The 17,957-nt window shown below is 43.5% G+C and overlaps 1 protein-coding gene and 2 long non-coding RNA genes across 3 annotated transcripts; 1 reads left to right on the plus strand and 2 right to left on the minus strand.

The window, feature by feature from the left end:
• Positions 1–934: 934 nt before the first annotated feature.
• On the minus strand, positions 935–1,398 carry LOC111589980 (uncharacterized). The gene is made up of 2 exons (XR_002749052.1): positions 1,302–1,398; positions 935–1,168 (listed from the first exon to the last, which is right to left on the minus strand). It is a non-coding gene; the product is annotated as an uncharacterized lncRNA (long non-coding RNA).
• Positions 1,399–2,436: 1,038 nt separating this feature from the next.
• LOC103635566 (uncharacterized) lies at positions 2,437–3,222 on the minus strand. Its single transcript, XR_557483.2, has 3 exons — positions 2,979–3,222; positions 2,530–2,904; positions 2,437–2,458 (listed from the first exon to the last, which is right to left on the minus strand). It is a non-coding gene; the product is annotated as an uncharacterized lncRNA (long non-coding RNA).
• A 10,287-nt stretch (positions 3,223–13,509) lies between these two features.
• LOC118473120 (uncharacterized) lies at positions 13,510–15,671 on the plus strand. The gene is made up of 5 exons (XM_035961735.1): positions 13,510–13,760; positions 13,842–14,054; positions 14,156–14,248; positions 14,351–14,476; positions 15,046–15,671. The coding sequence occupies exons 1-5, from the start codon at positions 13,566–13,568 to the stop codon at positions 15,433–15,435; spliced, it is 1,017 nt and encodes a 338-aa protein (XP_035817628.1). The 5' UTR covers positions 13,510–13,565; the 3' UTR covers positions 15,436–15,671.
• The last annotated feature ends 2,286 nt before the right edge of the window (positions 15,672–17,957 follow it).

Consider the following 17,957-nt stretch of genomic DNA (forward strand, 5'->3'; position numbering starts at 1 on the left):
ACCAAAGAAGATCGTGTCTGATCGAGGTTCACAGTTTACCTCAAGATTTTGGAGAAGCTTTCACGAGAACATGAGTACAAAGTTGAATTTTAGTACAGCTTATCACCCTCAGACTGATGGACAGACTGAAAGGACAAATCAAGTATTGGAAGATATGTTGAGAGCATGTGCTCTTCAGCATGGAGGAAGTTGGGATAAAAGTCTACCATATGCTGAGTTCTCATAAAACAATAGTTATCAGGCCAGTCTAAAGATGTCACCTTTTGAAGCTTTATATGGGAGAAAGTGCAGGACTCCTTTGTATTGGGATCAGACTGGAGAAAGACAGTTCTTTGGACCTGAATTGATTCAAGAAGCAGAAGAACAAGTTCGTATAATTCGAGAGAATTTGAGGGTAGCTCAAACCAGACAAAAGAGCTACGCAGATAATAGAAGAAGACCACTGGAATTTGAGGAAGGAGATCATGTGTACCTCAAGGTGTCACCACTTCACTACAAGAAAAAAGGCAAGGAGTGTCGGCCAAAACCCCACACTCTTACTGAAATAAGCCGACACTCTAAGTATAAGAGTGTCGGTTGACCGACACTCTTAGCTGTCACTCTAAAATGGACGCTCTTATTCGTATAGAAGTGTGGGGACCGACACTCTTAAGGTAAGAGTGTCGGTTCAACACGCAACCGACACTCTTATTTTAAAAGTGTCGGCCAGCCACATGGCGGACACTCTTACTGCGCGCACGACCAGAAGCCTAGCTGGGCGCATATAAGAATGTGGGGGCCGACACTCTTAGTGAATATTTTTTTTTAATACCCAATTTTATTTTTCTCCCTCCCCGGATGGGAAGCCTCCATAACAGCACAATACAAACACAATATTCAATATATCACAACATTCAATATATCACAACACAAGCACCATATTCAACATAACATAACACAAGCACCATATTCAATATTCATACAAGTTCAAGTCCATAAGAAATAAGTTCAAATCCATCTAAAACAAGTTAAAGTCCATACAAAACGCATTGATAGTAAGTTCCACATAAGCCTCCATATTAATTTATTCCGTTGGTGGGTCATTGGAGCCGCCGCCACTTGTGTTCATCAATAAGTCCATAAACGTGCTCGGATCCGGAGGCGGACTAGCATGATGTGAGCCCGAACCCTTTAAAAGAAACAAACATTTGTTAGTTTACCGAGTAACTAATTAAACATATACATAGACTGCAACATATACATGCATGTTTTCTAGTAACTGCTTAAACAATGAAGCAAATAGAGATGCAAAGGATATCAACTTAACGTACTGATCCTGGTGAGTGTGAGGGCAATCCTGGTGATTGTGACTGCCCGCGAGGAGGAAATCCCCACGGCATCGGCGGTGGCATCTATGTTTGCATCGGTGGCCAAATGCCTGGCTGGCGAGGTGCCCACGGCATCATTTGCCCTCCTATCACACCCGATGCCATCAATTGGTCTTGGACAGAAGTTGCAGAACCCTGAAACAGAAGACACACTCTTGTTTATGATTAAGAAGTTTCGATGATCAACAATAAAAGTAACTATAGATCATGCGAATGACAAAAGTTTAAAATAGATCATGTAAAAGCAAACATGTAGAAAGACAGAGAGCAAGCAACCAATGATTATCAGACAAATGATGTTTAGTAGACGATTGTACCTGTGATCCATCCGCCGCTGCAGTGGAGCGGTCCGATGATTGTCCAGACACCGGATGTGTGATGATAGGGGGTTGTTGAAATGGAGGCATGCCGAACTGAGTTCCGGCACCTCCGTACATCTGCAAATAGATTATTCATCAGTTTTTCAGTTAATCGGACTTGAGAAACAACGAAATAACAAAAAATTGATACCTGATGTAGCATCCAATTTTGCATTTGTTGCATCTGTTGCTGTACTTGTTGCTTATATTGGGCCATACTCTCCTCCATTTGAGTCATCTTCTCAAGCAGCTCTCCTTCACGTGCAGATGGTCGTCGGGGTCGATTTGACCCAGCTGAGAAATTGGACCGTCTAGTGTAACTCCGACGGGGGACAACACCGTCACCAATTGCTAACCTGTAAGAGTATCATATATATATATGTAGTAAATGACAAGACATCACTAAACAGTAACAATGTGACAAGCGCATATACCTCCCATGTGGCACGCCTCCACCAGCCTTATAAGCCGCCTCCGTATCGAACTCACCAGTGAGCCAATCCGCATCTGGACCATTTTTCTCTCTCACGTTGTCAATGTAGCGAGCCTGTGAAAAAATCATCCAAGTCACAACAAAGGCATATCATGTTCATCTTAGAGTCGATTTTCATACTTACCAGTTTCTCTGTCGCATTACTGTCATTCAGTATTTCTGGGTGATTCGGATCGGGACCCTTGTGTCCCTCGACGAAGACTTGAAGCAAAGTATGGCTCCACTCCATTTCGAGCCGCCTGCAACACATGATTAGAAAGTCTAGACAAGTCTATGCAATCAACAATTGACCAGGCAATTTGACACATACCATACGTGCGGCCTTGCCAATGTGTCCATCTGCCCCGAAGAAGTGGACCCCTGGCTTGCTCAACCGATTCATACGATTTCTATTAGATATGGCCAAGAACTCCTCAGAAGCCCAATACTCGCACATCCACGCCCAAGCATCCGAATGGTGGCTCAACCAATCCACCTCACTCTCTTTGTACTGCTGAGCCGTCAGGTGAATTTCCTTTGCCATATTCGCGTCACAATAGTTCCCCTAACGCTTTTGGTACACCGTGACGGCCCTCAATCGTGCTTTATACATCATACCCTTTACAGCTCTATCTGCTGAGCCATTGAATACCTCACGCACATATGAATCATCCAAGGTATAGGGGTCGCACACGCGAAATTGGCCCTGCAAATTTGAAGATCACCAGAGACTTACAAATGCAAAATCTGAATTCAATTTGAATATCATAAGGGACTTACCCAAAACAAATCCCACACTTTGCTTGTGTGTGTCCCGTCGTTCCCGTACGGCTTGAGATCCCAATGAGCCCAGTAATGAGCAGCTATCTCTTGACCGCCCTCTGTAACCATCGCCGGGTAGGCGAATCGCAAACAAATCCCCAACTCTGTGAGGATTGGTGTGCGATGCCCTGTCCCGTCCCAACTAACCTCCTTCCACGCCCTGGTGCCTTTCGGTTCAATAACCCTCCGCTGATCGAAGGGTTTAGAAGGCTTCAATAATGTCTGCTTCGTGATCTGGGTCTCCTACCAGACGAATCCATCCTGAACATCTGCAATAATTCACAAAATAGTAAGTATGTATAAATTTTTCACAAAGTAATGCATATTAAATAAACAAAAACAAGAGTGTGCCATCACCATCTGAGGGATGAACCATGACATCCGGATCTTGACCCTGACGATCCCCTTCTTTATGCCACCTCATTTGCTTTGCTGTCTCTTGATTTAGAAAGAGACGCTTAAGCCGTGGAGTGATAGGCATGTACCGGAGTTGCTTGATCGGCACCTTTGTCGTAACCTCGTTTCCATCCTCATCTAGCACCACCGCATATCTTGACTTACTGCAGTGGATGCAATGTGTGGTATTTTCATGCTCCTTCCAGAACAACATGCAATTGTCCTCGCAAGCATCAATCTTTTGGTAGTTCATACCGAAACCAGCTACGAGCTTCTTGCAATGGTACAAGTCTTTCGGCATGTTATGATTCGGTGGGCTGATATCAATAATCAGTTTCACAATATCGTTGTAACAGTTGTTTGAGAAGGTGTACTTTGACTTCATCGCCATAAGACGTGTTACCACCTGCAGTACGCTCACACTGGTTCCTTCATGCACTTTAGCCTCTTAGGCTTCAAGAAGCTTGTAGAACTCTCTCACATCCTCTGGAAAAGCTTGATTATTCTGTAGTTCTGGGTACTCATTTCTAATATCTTCCAACATCTCTTCCATTCGGTCTACATCCTGGTCCCCATCCGACTCAATAGTATGGTCCACCTCTCCATGCTCATGCCATACTAGATAGTTCGACATAAAGCCATGTTTGAAAACATGATACGAGAGCTCCACTTTTTTCAACCGAACCAAGTTCTGACATTTTATACATGGGCACTTCGCTAAACGAGCATCACCAGCAAATGCGAGTGCCACGAATTCATCTGCAACTCTCACCCATGCATCAGAGTGCCCATGAGTGACATTGTCGAATCCATCGTACATCCACTAGTAAGAATGTGATCATCAGTGACGATTTTCTAGTGACGCTGGTGACTTCAGTCACAGATTGATACATTTCTATGACCAAATTGATAGCTTCGTCAACAATTACAAGGGACGAAGATTAGACTTGAATATTAAAGACGAAAATGAAAGGAACGTCATAGACGAAAATGAAAGGAACGTCACAGATTAATTTGGCTTGATCGGCTGACGTAATGCTGAAATAAATTGGTCACAGATGAGTTTTAGTACAAAACGGCCCACGTGTACACACGGCGTGGGATCCTTGGCCTACATGGGCCGTAGTTTTTTGGGACACAGCCCCACCTGGCGACGCGGACCCGGCCCAGTACGAAGCGGCAGTTAGTTATTTGGCAAAAAAAAGGTGCGCCCGCGGAGCTTCGAACCAGGGACCTGCGGCTTGTGTTAAATCTTTGCTACCACCAGACTACGGACTTGTTCGTGTATATAAAGAAACTTCCCGTTTATTAATGTGTTCCCATCTGTCGTTATGTTAACAGGTTTTCCCAGCCGCCATTCTGCGATCACGCCTGTTCTGTTTTTTCCTGCTGCGATCTGCGCTTGTGCGATCGGCCGTCAGGTTACGGCACACAACGACGCCGGCGTCTGTCGTCGTCCGCTTGATCGGCAACTGGGTAGCGTCGCAGCGAACGAGCGATCTTGTCGCCTGATCCATTGATCCAACTGTGTTGGAAGAACGGCGTCGTCTGCAAACAGCGAGGCAGAGAAGCTTCGGGCGCGGCAAAGCAGCGGCGTCTTGCGCATAGCTACGGCGGGCGTGGACAGAACAGCGGCAGGGCGGGGAGAAAAGACAAGGTTTGATGTGTTGTGTTTTTGACAATAAGGTTCTATGTGCGTTTGAATTTTATTTCATATATGCATGTGTTTGATGTGGTTTTCAATTTTGTTCAATGTAATCATAGTTATGGAGTTAATGCAAGTTTTAATTTATTGTCAAAATAGATGGATAGAAGATGGGTTTATGGGAAACAATTCACACCTGCATATGTGAAAGGAGTTGAAGAGTTCATGAATTTTGTTACTGAAAGATACCCAGAAGACACAGACATTCGTTGTCCGTGCGTGAATTGTCTTAATCAAAGGTTGCGACCTCAGAGTGAAGTAGAAACTCATATACACATTTATGGAATGTCAGCTACATACACGAGGTGGATTCATCATGGGGAGTCGGCAGATACAGAAGTTGAGGGTATAGAGGAGGATGTCGAAGGATATGATAATGACTTTGGGATAAATATGGATGTGGACGATGATGTTTACGATGATGATCATGGAGTACCTGAGATGATCGGTGAACTGTTTGCAGCGGCAGAGGCTGATGGAGAAGAGCCAAGATTTGCAGGAGTTCTTGGAGATGCAAAGAAGGCACTTAGTCCGGGTTCTAGCCATTCAAAATTTTCTTTTATGGTGAGGATGTTGTATATGAAGTCTCGTTATCGAATCAGCAATACAGCATTTTCAGCAATGATGAAGCTGATGTCCGATGGATACCCTAATAGTGAGTTGCCAAAATCATATAATGAGGCCATGCAATATCTTAAAGAATTGGGCCTTGGATACGAAAACATCCATGTGTGCAAGAACAATTGTGTGTTGTTTCGGAATGTTAATGCTAAATTGAATGAGTGCCCAGTATGCACAGAGTCTAGATGGAAAGATGAAACTGGTTCGAAGCGGGTTCCACATAAGGTTTTGAGGCATTTTCCACTGTTGCCAAGGTTGAAAAGAATTTTTGCTTCAAAACAAACTTCAGAGGAAACACAATGGCACAAGAAAGTGAGGAAGCCAGTCGCCAATGTGATGAGCCATCCAGCTGATGGGGAAGCGTGGAAGGACTTTGACCGAAAGTACCCAGGTTTTGCAAATGATCCGAGGAACCTGAGGCTAGCCTTAGCTACCGATGGATTCAATCCATTTGGCAACATGAGTACCCAGTACAGTATGTGGCCAGTGCTTGTGACACCGCTTAATCTCCCACCATGGGAATGCGTGAATCCAACAAACTGCTTTATGTCTTTACTCATCCCAGGTCCAAGATGTCCAGGAAAGGATTTTGATTTGTTCCTTGAGCCCCTAATTGAAGAACTGCTGAAGCTATGGAAGGGTGTCAAGACATATGATGCATGTACTGGTAGGAAGTTCGACCTTCGTGCTGCTGTACTATGGTGTATACATGATTATCCAGCGCTGGCCACGTTATCTGGGCGAACAACAAAAGGGTATTATGCATGTATTTATTGCGACAAGAATCCGTTGTCTATGGCAATAAGGAACAAGTTATGCTACATTGGACATCGTCGTTACCTTAAAAGGACACATTCATGGCGGAATAGCTTGGATTTCAATGGTAAGCGTGAAAACAAAGTTGTGCCTGGCAGGTTCACTGTGGATGAGGTCCTACAAGAGCTAGAGAAGGTGAAAGATGTCAGACCAGGGAAGCAGGCTGACATTACTGGAAATAAAAGGAAGCGTAGTAGTGACGGTCCAAAGATTTATAGCCGGAAATCTGGGTTGTGGCAATTGCCATATTGGAAAGATTTGATGCTTCCACATAATCTCGATGTGATGCACATAGAGAAAAATGTATGTGAAAATATTCTTTGCACACTACTTAGTATACCAGGCAAGTCCAAGGACACACATAATGCAAGGCTAGATTTGTATGATATGGGCATAAGACCTGAACTGCACTTGCAACAAGATGGCAACTCGGCCTGCAGGGCTCCACCTGCTCCATATGTGTTGGGGAAGGATCAGAAAGTCGAGTTTTGCAAGTTCCTCAAAGGTATCAAGTTTCCTGATGGATTTGCGGATAACCTAGCAAGATACATAAGTGAAGATGGTTCAAAGGTGGTTGGAAAACTGAAAACACATTCTTGCCACATACTCCTACAGAGAATCATAGCCGCTGGCCTTAGAGGACTGGTGAGGAAGGATGTATATGAAGCAATTGCAGAGCTGGGGACCTTCTTCAGGGAACTATGTAGTAGAAATCTACGGATAGATGTTGTGCAACGGCTAAAAGGAGATATTCCATTGATCCTATGCAAGCTTGAGAAAATATTTCCACCTGCCTTCTTTGATGTCATGGTGCACTTGAGTGTCCATCTTCCCGATGAGGCAATGCTTAGAGGACCTGTTCAGTATGGATGGATGTACCCAATAGAAAGGCGACTAGGCACTTTGAAAAATTTTGTAAGGAACAGGGCTAGGCCGGAAGGATCAATTGCTGAGGCATATATGGCAAGTGATACCTTAACATTTTGTTCTAGGTACATGAAGGATGTTGACACTAGATTTAACCAGGATGATGATAGTGGTACAGAGATGCCATTGCCTAATGACATGTCTGTTTTTAAGCATGGTGCTACTCTTGTTGGAGGTACTAAGACTGAGTACATTGATGATGCTACCATGAATAAGTTAGTTTGGTATGTGCTACATAATGCTGATGAAGTACAGGAATATTTGACGTAAGTTAGTTTGGTATGTGCTACATAATTTATGTTATGTTTATTAAATTTGAAAATATGCTTATGAATAAAGTATGCCATGCAGTCTGTACAGGGAGGAGCTATCGCAGCAAGGTGCACGTCCAAATGATGTTGATCGAATGGTTCAACAAGGATTTGCAAAGTGGTTTATGTCCCATGTAAGTCACTAAACGTTTATGTTATAGGTTTACTAAATTTTTGGGTATGCATATGTAATTGCTCAGCTGAGTAATTTTGTTGCAACAGGTTGAGAAGAAGCGTAATGAGAATCCAGAATTGGTTAGCGAAGGACTGTGGGCACTGTCATGTGGCCCAGCTCGGCGAGTTAAGACTAGTACAGCTTGCAAGATTAATGGAGTGCGGTTTAGCACAGTGGATCGTGAGAAGTTCATGCAGACACAAAATAGTGGTGTAATGACTGAAGGTGAACATAATGGGGAGAACATAGATTTTTATGGTGTCCTTAAAGAGGTAATTGAGTTACAATATAACTCGAATTATCAAGTTCGTCGGTCGGTGGTTGTATTTCGATGCGATTGGTACAACCAAGTAGGAAAGACTGTGGGCATTCGAGATGACAGCCATTTCAAATCCATCAATGTGCAGTCATTTTGGTACAAGTCCGATCCTTTTATCTTGGCAGACCAAGCGAAAAAGATATTTTACCTGCAAGACACAACTCCACAATGTAAAGATTTCCGAGTTGTGCAGAAATTTGAGCATAGGAATATTTATGATGTGGCTGAAAAATATGAGGGCAATAATGATGTGCATCAGGATGATTATTGTTCTGATACAGACCATATAGTGCAAGAAGGTGATGATAATCAGGTTCTGCACAATGTTGAAGGTGGAGAAGCCAGTCTAATTGAAGGCAATTTAGAGGAACTAATAAGAAAAAAGAAGGAAGCTGCTATTATTCTTGAAGATAGTGAGGATGAGGAGGAAGATGATACAATGTTTCAATATTTTAATGATGGTGGCGATGACAACAATGATGACATGTCCATAGAAGATGAAGATGAGGATTTCTAGTATTGATAGTTGATTTATGAAGTGTTCAGTTCAGATTAGTACGGATAGATGATACAATGTATTTTCTGTATTTTCAGAACTGAATGTGTGTCTGAAATACTGAGTTTGGGGTGAACTGAACTTGTGGTGAACTGAATGTGTATTCTGTATTTTCTGTATTTTTAGAACTGAACATCTGAAAATTTTCAGTTCATGTGATCTAAGCTGGGTTTATGGGAATCAATTTTCAGTTCATGTGATCTAAGCAAGTTGTAATTTATTGTCAAAATTTAAGCTGGGTTTTAATCTGAAAATGCAGAAGTCTGAACTGATCTCTGAAAATGAAATGACCATCTGGGCAGTTTAGAATCTAAACTTTGAACTGGGCAGTTTAGAATCTGATTATTTGTACTGAACTGAACTGGGCAGATTGCTTGGGCAGTTTAGAATCTAAAATGCAGAAGCTTGAACTGAACTGGGCAGATTGCTTGAACTGAACTTTGATCTGAGAATCTGATTGCTTGAACTGAACTGAACATCTGAAAATTCTCAGATTGCTTGAACTGAACTGGGCAGATTGCTTGAACTTTGAACTGGGCAGAGTTCTCAGATTGCTTGAACTTTGAACTCTGAACTGGGCACCAATCTGAACTGGGCAGCAGAGTTAACTCTGAACTGAACAATCTGAAAATGCAGACTCTGAACTGGGCGCTCGGTTACATCCTGGACAGAGAACAGTTTATGCTTAAATATAACTGCGCTCTGTTACTAACGAACAAACGTGACTAGTCCAATGGTAACTCCTTGCTGCTGTGAACCCAGGCGTCTTGTGTTCGAGCTTTGGGATAGGTAGGTTTTTTTTGTTTTGTTTACATTTTTCAATCATTTTCGAATTTTTCTTTTATTTATTTACATGTATAGCACCCGTTTCTCCAAATCATTTAAACCTTTTTTTGGGGTGTTAATGGAGGTGTACCATGATGTTTTGTGCCGGTGCAATTTTTAGAACTAGTTTAACTATTAATGTAAGTATTTGTTATTTTACTAAAGAATAAGTGCTAAAAAACCTTAGGTAGCTAGAAACATCTATAAACTTGCATGTACACTTCATTTTGGTGTACAATGTTGACAAAAACATGCAATTCGTTCTGACAAAGTGGTGACATACATCCTACAAAAATGCATACAGCCCTCATATAAGGCTAATTACTAAGTGAGACATGTTCATGCTTGTGATGGATCTATACTACCACTTTCTCCAAATCATTTTAAACTTTAATGGCATGTTTATTGAACCAACCTATGATGTTGTGTGCAGTTATGCATTTTTCAGACCTAGTTTACTAATTACTGTAATTATTTGTTGTATTTCGTAAAGATATTTGTTACAATACCATAGCCTAGCTAGAAAACTCTAAAAACTTGCATGGACCATTCATTTTGGTGTACAATGTTCACAAAATAGTTTCAACTCATTCGGACAAAGTGGTGACACACATCCTAAGAAAGACATACATCTCTCATACAAGGCTAATTACTAAGTGAGAGATGTTCATGCTTGTGATGGATCAATACTACCACTTTCTCCAAACCATTTTAAACTTTAATGGCATGATTATTGAACCAACATATGATGTTGTGTGCAGTTATGCATTGTTCAGACCTAGTTTACTAATTACTGTAATTATTTGTTGTATTTCGTAAAGATATTTGTTACAATACCATAGCCTAGCTAGTTTTACTTGCATGGACCATTCATTTTGGTGTACAATGTTCACAAAATAGTTTCAACTCATTCGGACAAAGTGGTGACACACATCCTAAGAAATGCATACATCTCTCATATAAGGCTAATTACTAAGTGAGAGATGCTATTGCAAGTGAGAGATGTATAGTACCACTATTGCAAAAATATTTCAAAATATTATAACATGATCATAAACCCAACTAATGTGTCCATGAATAGATAATTGCAAAAAAAAACATAGAGATAAATAAAAAACAAAGAATTAATATAAAATGGTATGCAAAACACAAAAAAAGTCTCCTTGCAGGCGCTTGAACCTTGGAGCTCGGCCTTATAGTTAGCAAGTCAAACCATTGGGTTATGCACGTGTTTTCGACATATACCCAGCGCTAGTATACTTAAACGCATTAGACTCCGCATTGCCAAACACATTGGGCGCCAAAAACATTTTCGCCGTCGTCACTAAAACATACTCCGCTCTCATCCTCTATCTCCCGCACTCCTCTTATTTCTCCCCCACTCTTCTTTCTCCCCCACTTCTCCAAACCTAATCGCCGCCGCCGGGACACGACGGCTGTCGACGACCTGCCCCCTCGACCAGGAACCTCACCGCCGCCGCTGGGACACATCCGCCGTCGACGACCTGCCCCCTCGACCAGGTACCTCACAGCCGCCCCCTTACCTCTAATCGCGTCGATGAGCTGCGTCGGCGCCGACTTCACTCGCCGCATCCCGCTCTATCTCATTGCCATCCCCATTTCTCTCGCCCCTTCCACCTAACACGCCCCATCCACATTGCTCTCGCTAACCCCTAAACCCTAACATCGCTGGATTTGGGTCATCGCAGACGACCTTGATGGTGAACAAAAGGAGGCACAGAAGTCAGAAAGGTCCAACCCCTAAACCCTAAGCATCGCTAGATTTAGTTTAATTATTCATTCGTTGTTATCAGAGATATTGTATATTGATTTATGTAATCATTGTGCACTCATACAGTTGTGTTTGGTTCCTTACATTGTGTTATATGCAGTCACATCCATGTTTTAGTAGAGAACTTATGTTTCTAGTACTGGTAGACAAGGTTCAAGAAAGCGCGATTAGGCGTGCGATTAGGCGCGGTTAAGCGCTGCGCAGAGGGTCAACGCATCGCTTACCTACTAAGCGGGCAATTAAGCGCTGGCCCTGCTTAATCGTGCCCATTCGGCATGTTTAAGGGAGTAGAGGAGGGAGAGGAAGAGGAGGAACACCTCCGGGGTCAATCCAGCAGGCAGCAAATCGACGGATCAACGAGAGAGAGAGAGCGGACGGACCTACGATGGCTGCAGGCAGCAGATTGGTGAGAGAGAGGCGGAGCGGCTTCACGGTAGAGGTGAAGATCGCACGAGGGAGGAGAGGCTTCGGGAGAGGGAGCCGGAGAGCGTACGGCACGGAGGAGAGGTCATCACGGGAGAGGGGTTTTGCGTTGAGCCTCCTGGCAGGTGGGCCTAGTGGGCTGCAGACTCATGAAGAGAGGAGGTGGGGGTTAAGGGCTGCTGCAGGGTGGCCCAATATCATGTATTTTTTTCTTTTTTTAACAAAAATGATTAAGCACGATTAATCACGCTTAAGCATTTTCACCACCATACCGCTCGCTCAACGCTTAGTGCTTTCTTGAACCTTGCTGGTAGAAAGAGATGAGAATATCTTCACTTTTTTTGTTCATCAGCTTGTGTAAATCTACATCGCCTAATCAATGTACTAGCTAGTACTTTGAACATTGTTTAAGCCTGCATAAAGATTTCCACAACCAAACAGGGGAAACACTACAGTTACAGTGCAACCACAATTATGAACTTGCACAATCATAACCAAGCTTCATAATGACTGAATCTACACATCTTATCTATTTGCTTTTAGTCAAATCCTTCCCTGCAAATAGTAGTACCTCTTAGCTTTTAGTAAAATCCTTTACATTATCTAATACACACAGTATGCTTGTTCTTATCTATCTTGCAAGTAGTTCAACATGAGCGAACTGCTTATGAGAGAAGACGGGATAAACAAGTGGAGGAGAATATAAAGAAGATGCAAGATTTGGGTCTGAACAAATATACTTCTGTTCTAAATAATTCTGTCTCACCATCTGCATCAACAAAGGGGAAACATGCAGCAAACAAGATAAATACTAGTTCAGATTCGGATTCATATGTCTCTTTCTATCTCCTTGACGATGATGATCAAGGAGATACTGATGATGACAGTGAATATTATGAGCAGCCAAAACCCCTGGCAATGAAGGTGCTCCTTCTATCTTCAAAGTAGTGGATGCCAAATAGTTGCATTGCATTTCAATGTTTTTTATCTGGTGTTTAATATATGCTCATGCCTTTAGATTCATATTCTTTATTTCATACCTCTTAATTAATATATGGTCTTGCTTTTTAATGCACATGACTTTTTTTTGTGGACAGTATCCTAGAAGAGGTAGAAACACAACCCTTGCTTCAAAGAAGAAGATAGACCCCAACATGGCTCCAGGCATTAGGTTCAGCAAGAGAGTGAGGGCAGGTGCACAACCAGAGGAGCAATCTTCAAAAAGGTTTCACTCTACAGAGACAGATGGCCACAATGTACAGGAACCAACAGATGGAAATGATCACATACCAAACAGCCCTACTACACCTGGACTTGCTGATCATTTCAGCAGAGCTGCAGAGGAAGCCATGGCATCTGCTGCTCATGAGAGTACAGGTGATGCTGAAGGCAACAGCCGTACTACACCTGGACTTGCTGATCATTTCAGCAGAGCTGAAGAGGAAGCCATGGCATCTGCTGCTCATGACAGTACAGGTGATGCTCAAGCCAATGTAGCTAGAGATGAAGAAACTGAAGGCAAGTTCTATTTTTTCAGTCAAATAAGGCATCTCTTTTGCTGATTTGCATGAAACAAAACAATTTCATTATTCAATAAAAGCGAATTATATTTTGTAGCTCCTACACAGCGAGCACCAAGGAGACCCAGGGCAGCAACCAAGGGAAAACAACTGGACAGGATGACTAAAGTTATGCAAAGGAGACTGCCCATAGCTGTTGAGGAAGGCAAAAAAAGGCCACATGAACCTGTTCAAGCTGCCAAGTTTGCATCAGAGGCTGGCATCATTATTCGGGAAACCATGCCTATCCTAACTCGTTGGAAAGATTACAAGGACGACCAGAAATACTACAACAGCTTTGTGTCACAGCTAAATGTAAGTGCATTACTGATTCTATGGTTCACTTGTATACTGCTTAACCTGAATTGACTAACTATGGAATTGTCATATGCATAGGGGCGCTTGTCCGTTAACACTGAGGACAAGGCAACAAAGGAAGCTTGCACCGATATGCTACGCTCTGCGGTAAAAAACCAGCGTTATCGGCTCAAGCAGAAATACTTCAATGGTGTACCTGCAAATGAGATTAGCACAACTTCTCCTGTATCTTACATGACTGATGAACAGTGGAGGGCATTAGTTGCAAAGTGGTCTGATCCAAAGAACATGGTATGGGTATCTTGTCATATATTGTTCTTTCACTATACGTTTGCAAAGGATCTTCGCATATTGAACCTATGATCTAATCTGACATTTTCATTCTCTTGTAGGAAATAAGTGCAAAGAACAAGCAGAACCGCAGTCAAGTCAAGTTTCATCAGGCTACGGGTTCTCGCTGCTATGTGGCACACTTACATGCATATGTAAGTAACTATTACCTTGTAGTACTACCTGCACTTGTGCACTCAACTTCTATTGCATTTGATCTGAGCAAACTTCGCTGTGATTGTTTATCCACGAAACAGAAGCAGAAGAGAAACCGAGAAGAACCCAGCTTAGACCAGACTGAAGAACTAGATGCGGTGGACGCCTTCAAGACCTGTCATACCAGCTCCAAACGTGGCCTGAGTGAACCGGCAAGAGAAGCACTTGTAAGTTCATTTGTTTTCTTTATTTAGTGTAATTTTTATGAGATCATATGAGGGAGGCTGGCTGTGGGTCGATGGAACGAAGGGGAGTGAGATCGATGAGTGAGATCGCTTGTCCCATCCCAGGGGAGTTCAGATCATAGTCTATTTTGTCTGCCATCAAATTTCTGAAATGAAAGTAAATATCATAGTCTATTTTTTGTAGGACCCGTGCACTAGAAATGTATAGGTTTTAGAGTCTTTGTTAAGCAAATCTGCTATAATTTGTAACTGTTTTCACATTATTTTTCATAGTCTATTTATAGAGTATTTCAAATGAATAGCTTTTAATTTGCCATCAAATGTATAGCTTTTAAGCAAATCTGCTATAATTTGTAACTGCTATAATCTGCTATAATTTGCCATCAAATGTATAGCTTTTAGAGTCTGTCAGTCTATTTTTCATACTCTTTGTTAATGCCTTGTAGGACCCGTGCACTACAAATGAAAGTCACTGTTTTCACATTATTGTCAGCATCTTGCTGTTGCTCATTAGCAATAACATGTAACTGTTTCTGTCCATGATATTTCAGTCTCATATGGAGGCTTTGAGGGCTGAACCTGTTGCTGAAGGTGAGATGCCAGCATCCAGTGTGCACCTTGTGTCGAAGGTGCTGTCCCAGAGCAGCTCACACCAATTCCTGAAAAGCGTCGGCATCAAAACATCGGCAACCTCCAAGGCTTCATCATCAAATCATAGTGAGCTTCGGGAACAACTTGCAGCTGAAGCGACGGCTGCTGTTCAAGGTGAACTCGACCAGCTCAGGAAGAAATGCGAAGAAGCTGAGGAACAGCAGGCGAGGACACAAAGGGAGTTGGAGGAGTACAAGAAGATAACAGAGAAGAACAGCAAGGAGATGGAGGAGACCAATGTGCTCATCAAGAAGCTCTTGTCCTTGCATGGTAACTCTTCTTCGACATGAGGGCTGCTAGTCAGAGCTGCTGTTTTTGGCCTGTTCTTTGACATGAGGGTACCCAAAAACTCTAGTTGCTCGTGGGTGTCAACTTTTGATTATATGCTGTTATGTTTGTGCAAACTCAACTGAAATGTGAACTCAAGTGGTGATGCTATGAACTGAGTTTAGTGTTGTCCACTTAGTTTGTATGCGCACTGGAATACTAGTTGTATTCATCTATGGAATATGGAATTGTGTGCTCATTCCTCTGTTCTAGTATATTTTGCAATTTCCAATAAAATTATTCTCTGCACATCTGTGACCAAACTGGTGGCATATAATAAAACATATGCCACGTCAGCTGCCACTGTACTAGCCACGTCAGCGTTACGTCAGCGCTGACGTCAGCTGCCACGTCACTAGCCACGTCAGCGCTGACGTCATACGCATCAGCACCTTCCAAACGGCTGGTAATGACCAAACCACGGCTCTATCTGTGACGATACCGTACCGTCACAGCAACCAAACGGCGTTAACAACGCCGTCAGTTTGCTCGGGCAGACGACGAATTATGACGGAACAGTGTCTTCCTCTATGACCACAACTGATCGTCATAGCATGCATTCACTTCCATGACAACGCGCCTTTCGTCACAGAATGTATACACATCGATGACGAAACTGAGTAGTCCGTCACAACACAACAAATGTGACGCGACCCCTATGACCAAATCGAACTCGTCACAAATTCGTCACAAACCTTACTCTGTGACGATATATACACATGCAGTGACGCAATACGAACGTCATCGATGATAAGATCTCTACTAGTGATCGCCCTTCTTCGATCGTCACTCATATTCAAAGCTAAAGAAACAACACATATTTAACAACATATATACACTTAGGTACAAAAAGGCCATTTATAAACAGTTAAACACTAAAGCAATTATAGGTTAATCAACAGGTTAATGCATCACTACAATTACACATTAGAAAAATATATAATCAAGGATACGAGTAACAACATTATCGGACTACTAAATTTCAGCCAAATCAAATTGAGCGTGGTCAAGGCAGTAGCTGAGATTGAGATAACTAAATTTAACTCTTGCACGCACTCAATTAGCGGACTACACTAGAATCATCCCAGTGACCAAATGAGGACAAAACAACATTTATTATTTGAAGCACACAATGTCAGCTATATACTAGAATCAACATTTTTAACTGAACCAGCACCACAACATGAAGGTTATGCAATAAATTACCTGTGTCGCGACGGTGTGCGAGCGCGTGGGGAAGAGCTTGGTGATGCACTGCGCCGCCCGGCTCGGCGAGGCAGCCCTGCTCTGCGAGGAAGATGCTCGCCTCGGCTCGGCGAGGTCGCCAGGAGCTCGGAGAGGCCGCTGGCCGCCCGCCTCGGCGAGGCCGCCCGGAGCCCCGCGCCGCTGGTCCCCACCACGACCACAGGCGAACTGCACAGGGAGCGACGCACGGCGGAGCGAGGACTGAGACGCGCGATAGCGGTAGCTGGAGGACTGCGCGATACCGACGCGGAGGACGGCGGATTACCTCAGTCGCGCGCGGCCGGCGGAGGACTGTGCCAGGGAGGCGCACGGCCGGCGGAGCAGCGCAGGAGCTCAGGGAGCGGCGGAGCGGCGCGCAGAACGAGCAGCGCACGGCAGAGCGGCGGAGGACTGGCGGGCCAGGAGCCGCACGACCGGCGGTGCGGAGGAGCAGCGCACGGGGGAGCGGAGGAGCAGCGCACGGCTCGGCGAGGTCGCCAGAACGAGCAGGCGGCGCACGGCGGAGCGGAGGAGCGGCGCACGGCCGACGGCGGACTGGCAAAAGGATATAACTGGGAAACGCGCGCGACGGTAGAAGAGGATTGGGGATTAGGGTAATTTCTATAAGAGTGTCGGTGTGGAAAACACCCACACTTTTAAATTAAAAGTGTCGGTTTCTGTGGGACCCCGACACTCTTAAATTAAGAGTGTCGGTGCTGTAAAACCCACACTTTTACTTCCATTAAGAGTGTTGCCCCCGACACTCTTTAAATAACCGACACTCCTTCAACGTTTTCTTGTAGTGCTTCGTGGAATGAGGAGATTCAAGGTTAAGGGCAAATTGTCCCCTCGCTATATTGGACCATTCTTGATCTTTAGGCGAGTTGGAGAGATGGCATACCAACTCGAGTTACCTACTAGTCTATCGGATGTGCATAATGTGTTCCATGTATCTCAGCTCAAGAAGTGTCTCCGTGTCCCTGGGGAACAGTTACCAATGGAAGAGCTTAGTGTTCAGGGTGATTTGACTTACACGGAGTACCCGATCAAGATTTTGGATACTTTGACTCGAGTTACAAGAAATAAGGTGATAAAGATGTGCAAAGTCCAATGGAGTCACCACGGTGAAGATGAAGCAACGTGGGAGAGAGAAGAAGAGCTTCGCATAGATTTTCCCCACCTTTTCTCTAGTTCTTCTTAAATCTCGAGGACGAGATTATTTTTAAGGGGGTAGGATTTGTAACACCCACTTTGTAAATTG

This window comes from Zea mays, chromosome 8 (assembly GCF_902167145.1).
Source record: "Zea mays cultivar B73 chromosome 8, Zm-B73-REFERENCE-NAM-5.0, whole genome shotgun sequence".
Classification (NCBI taxonomy): domain Eukaryota; kingdom Viridiplantae; phylum Streptophyta; class Magnoliopsida; order Poales; family Poaceae; genus Zea; species Zea mays.

Coding starts and splice junctions, on each gene's coding strand:
- LOC118473120 (XM_035961735.1), top strand. CDS start 13,566: ATGACTAAAGTTATGCAAAGGAGACTGCCCATAGCTGTTGAGGAAGGC. Junction 14,055..14,155: donor GGTCTGATCCAAAGAACATG/GTATGGGTATCT, acceptor ATTCTCTTGTAG/GAAATAAGTGCAAAGAACAA. Junction 14,249..14,350: donor TGGCACACTTACATGCATAT/GTAAGTAACTAT, acceptor TCCACGAAACAG/AAGCAGAAGAGAAACCGAGA.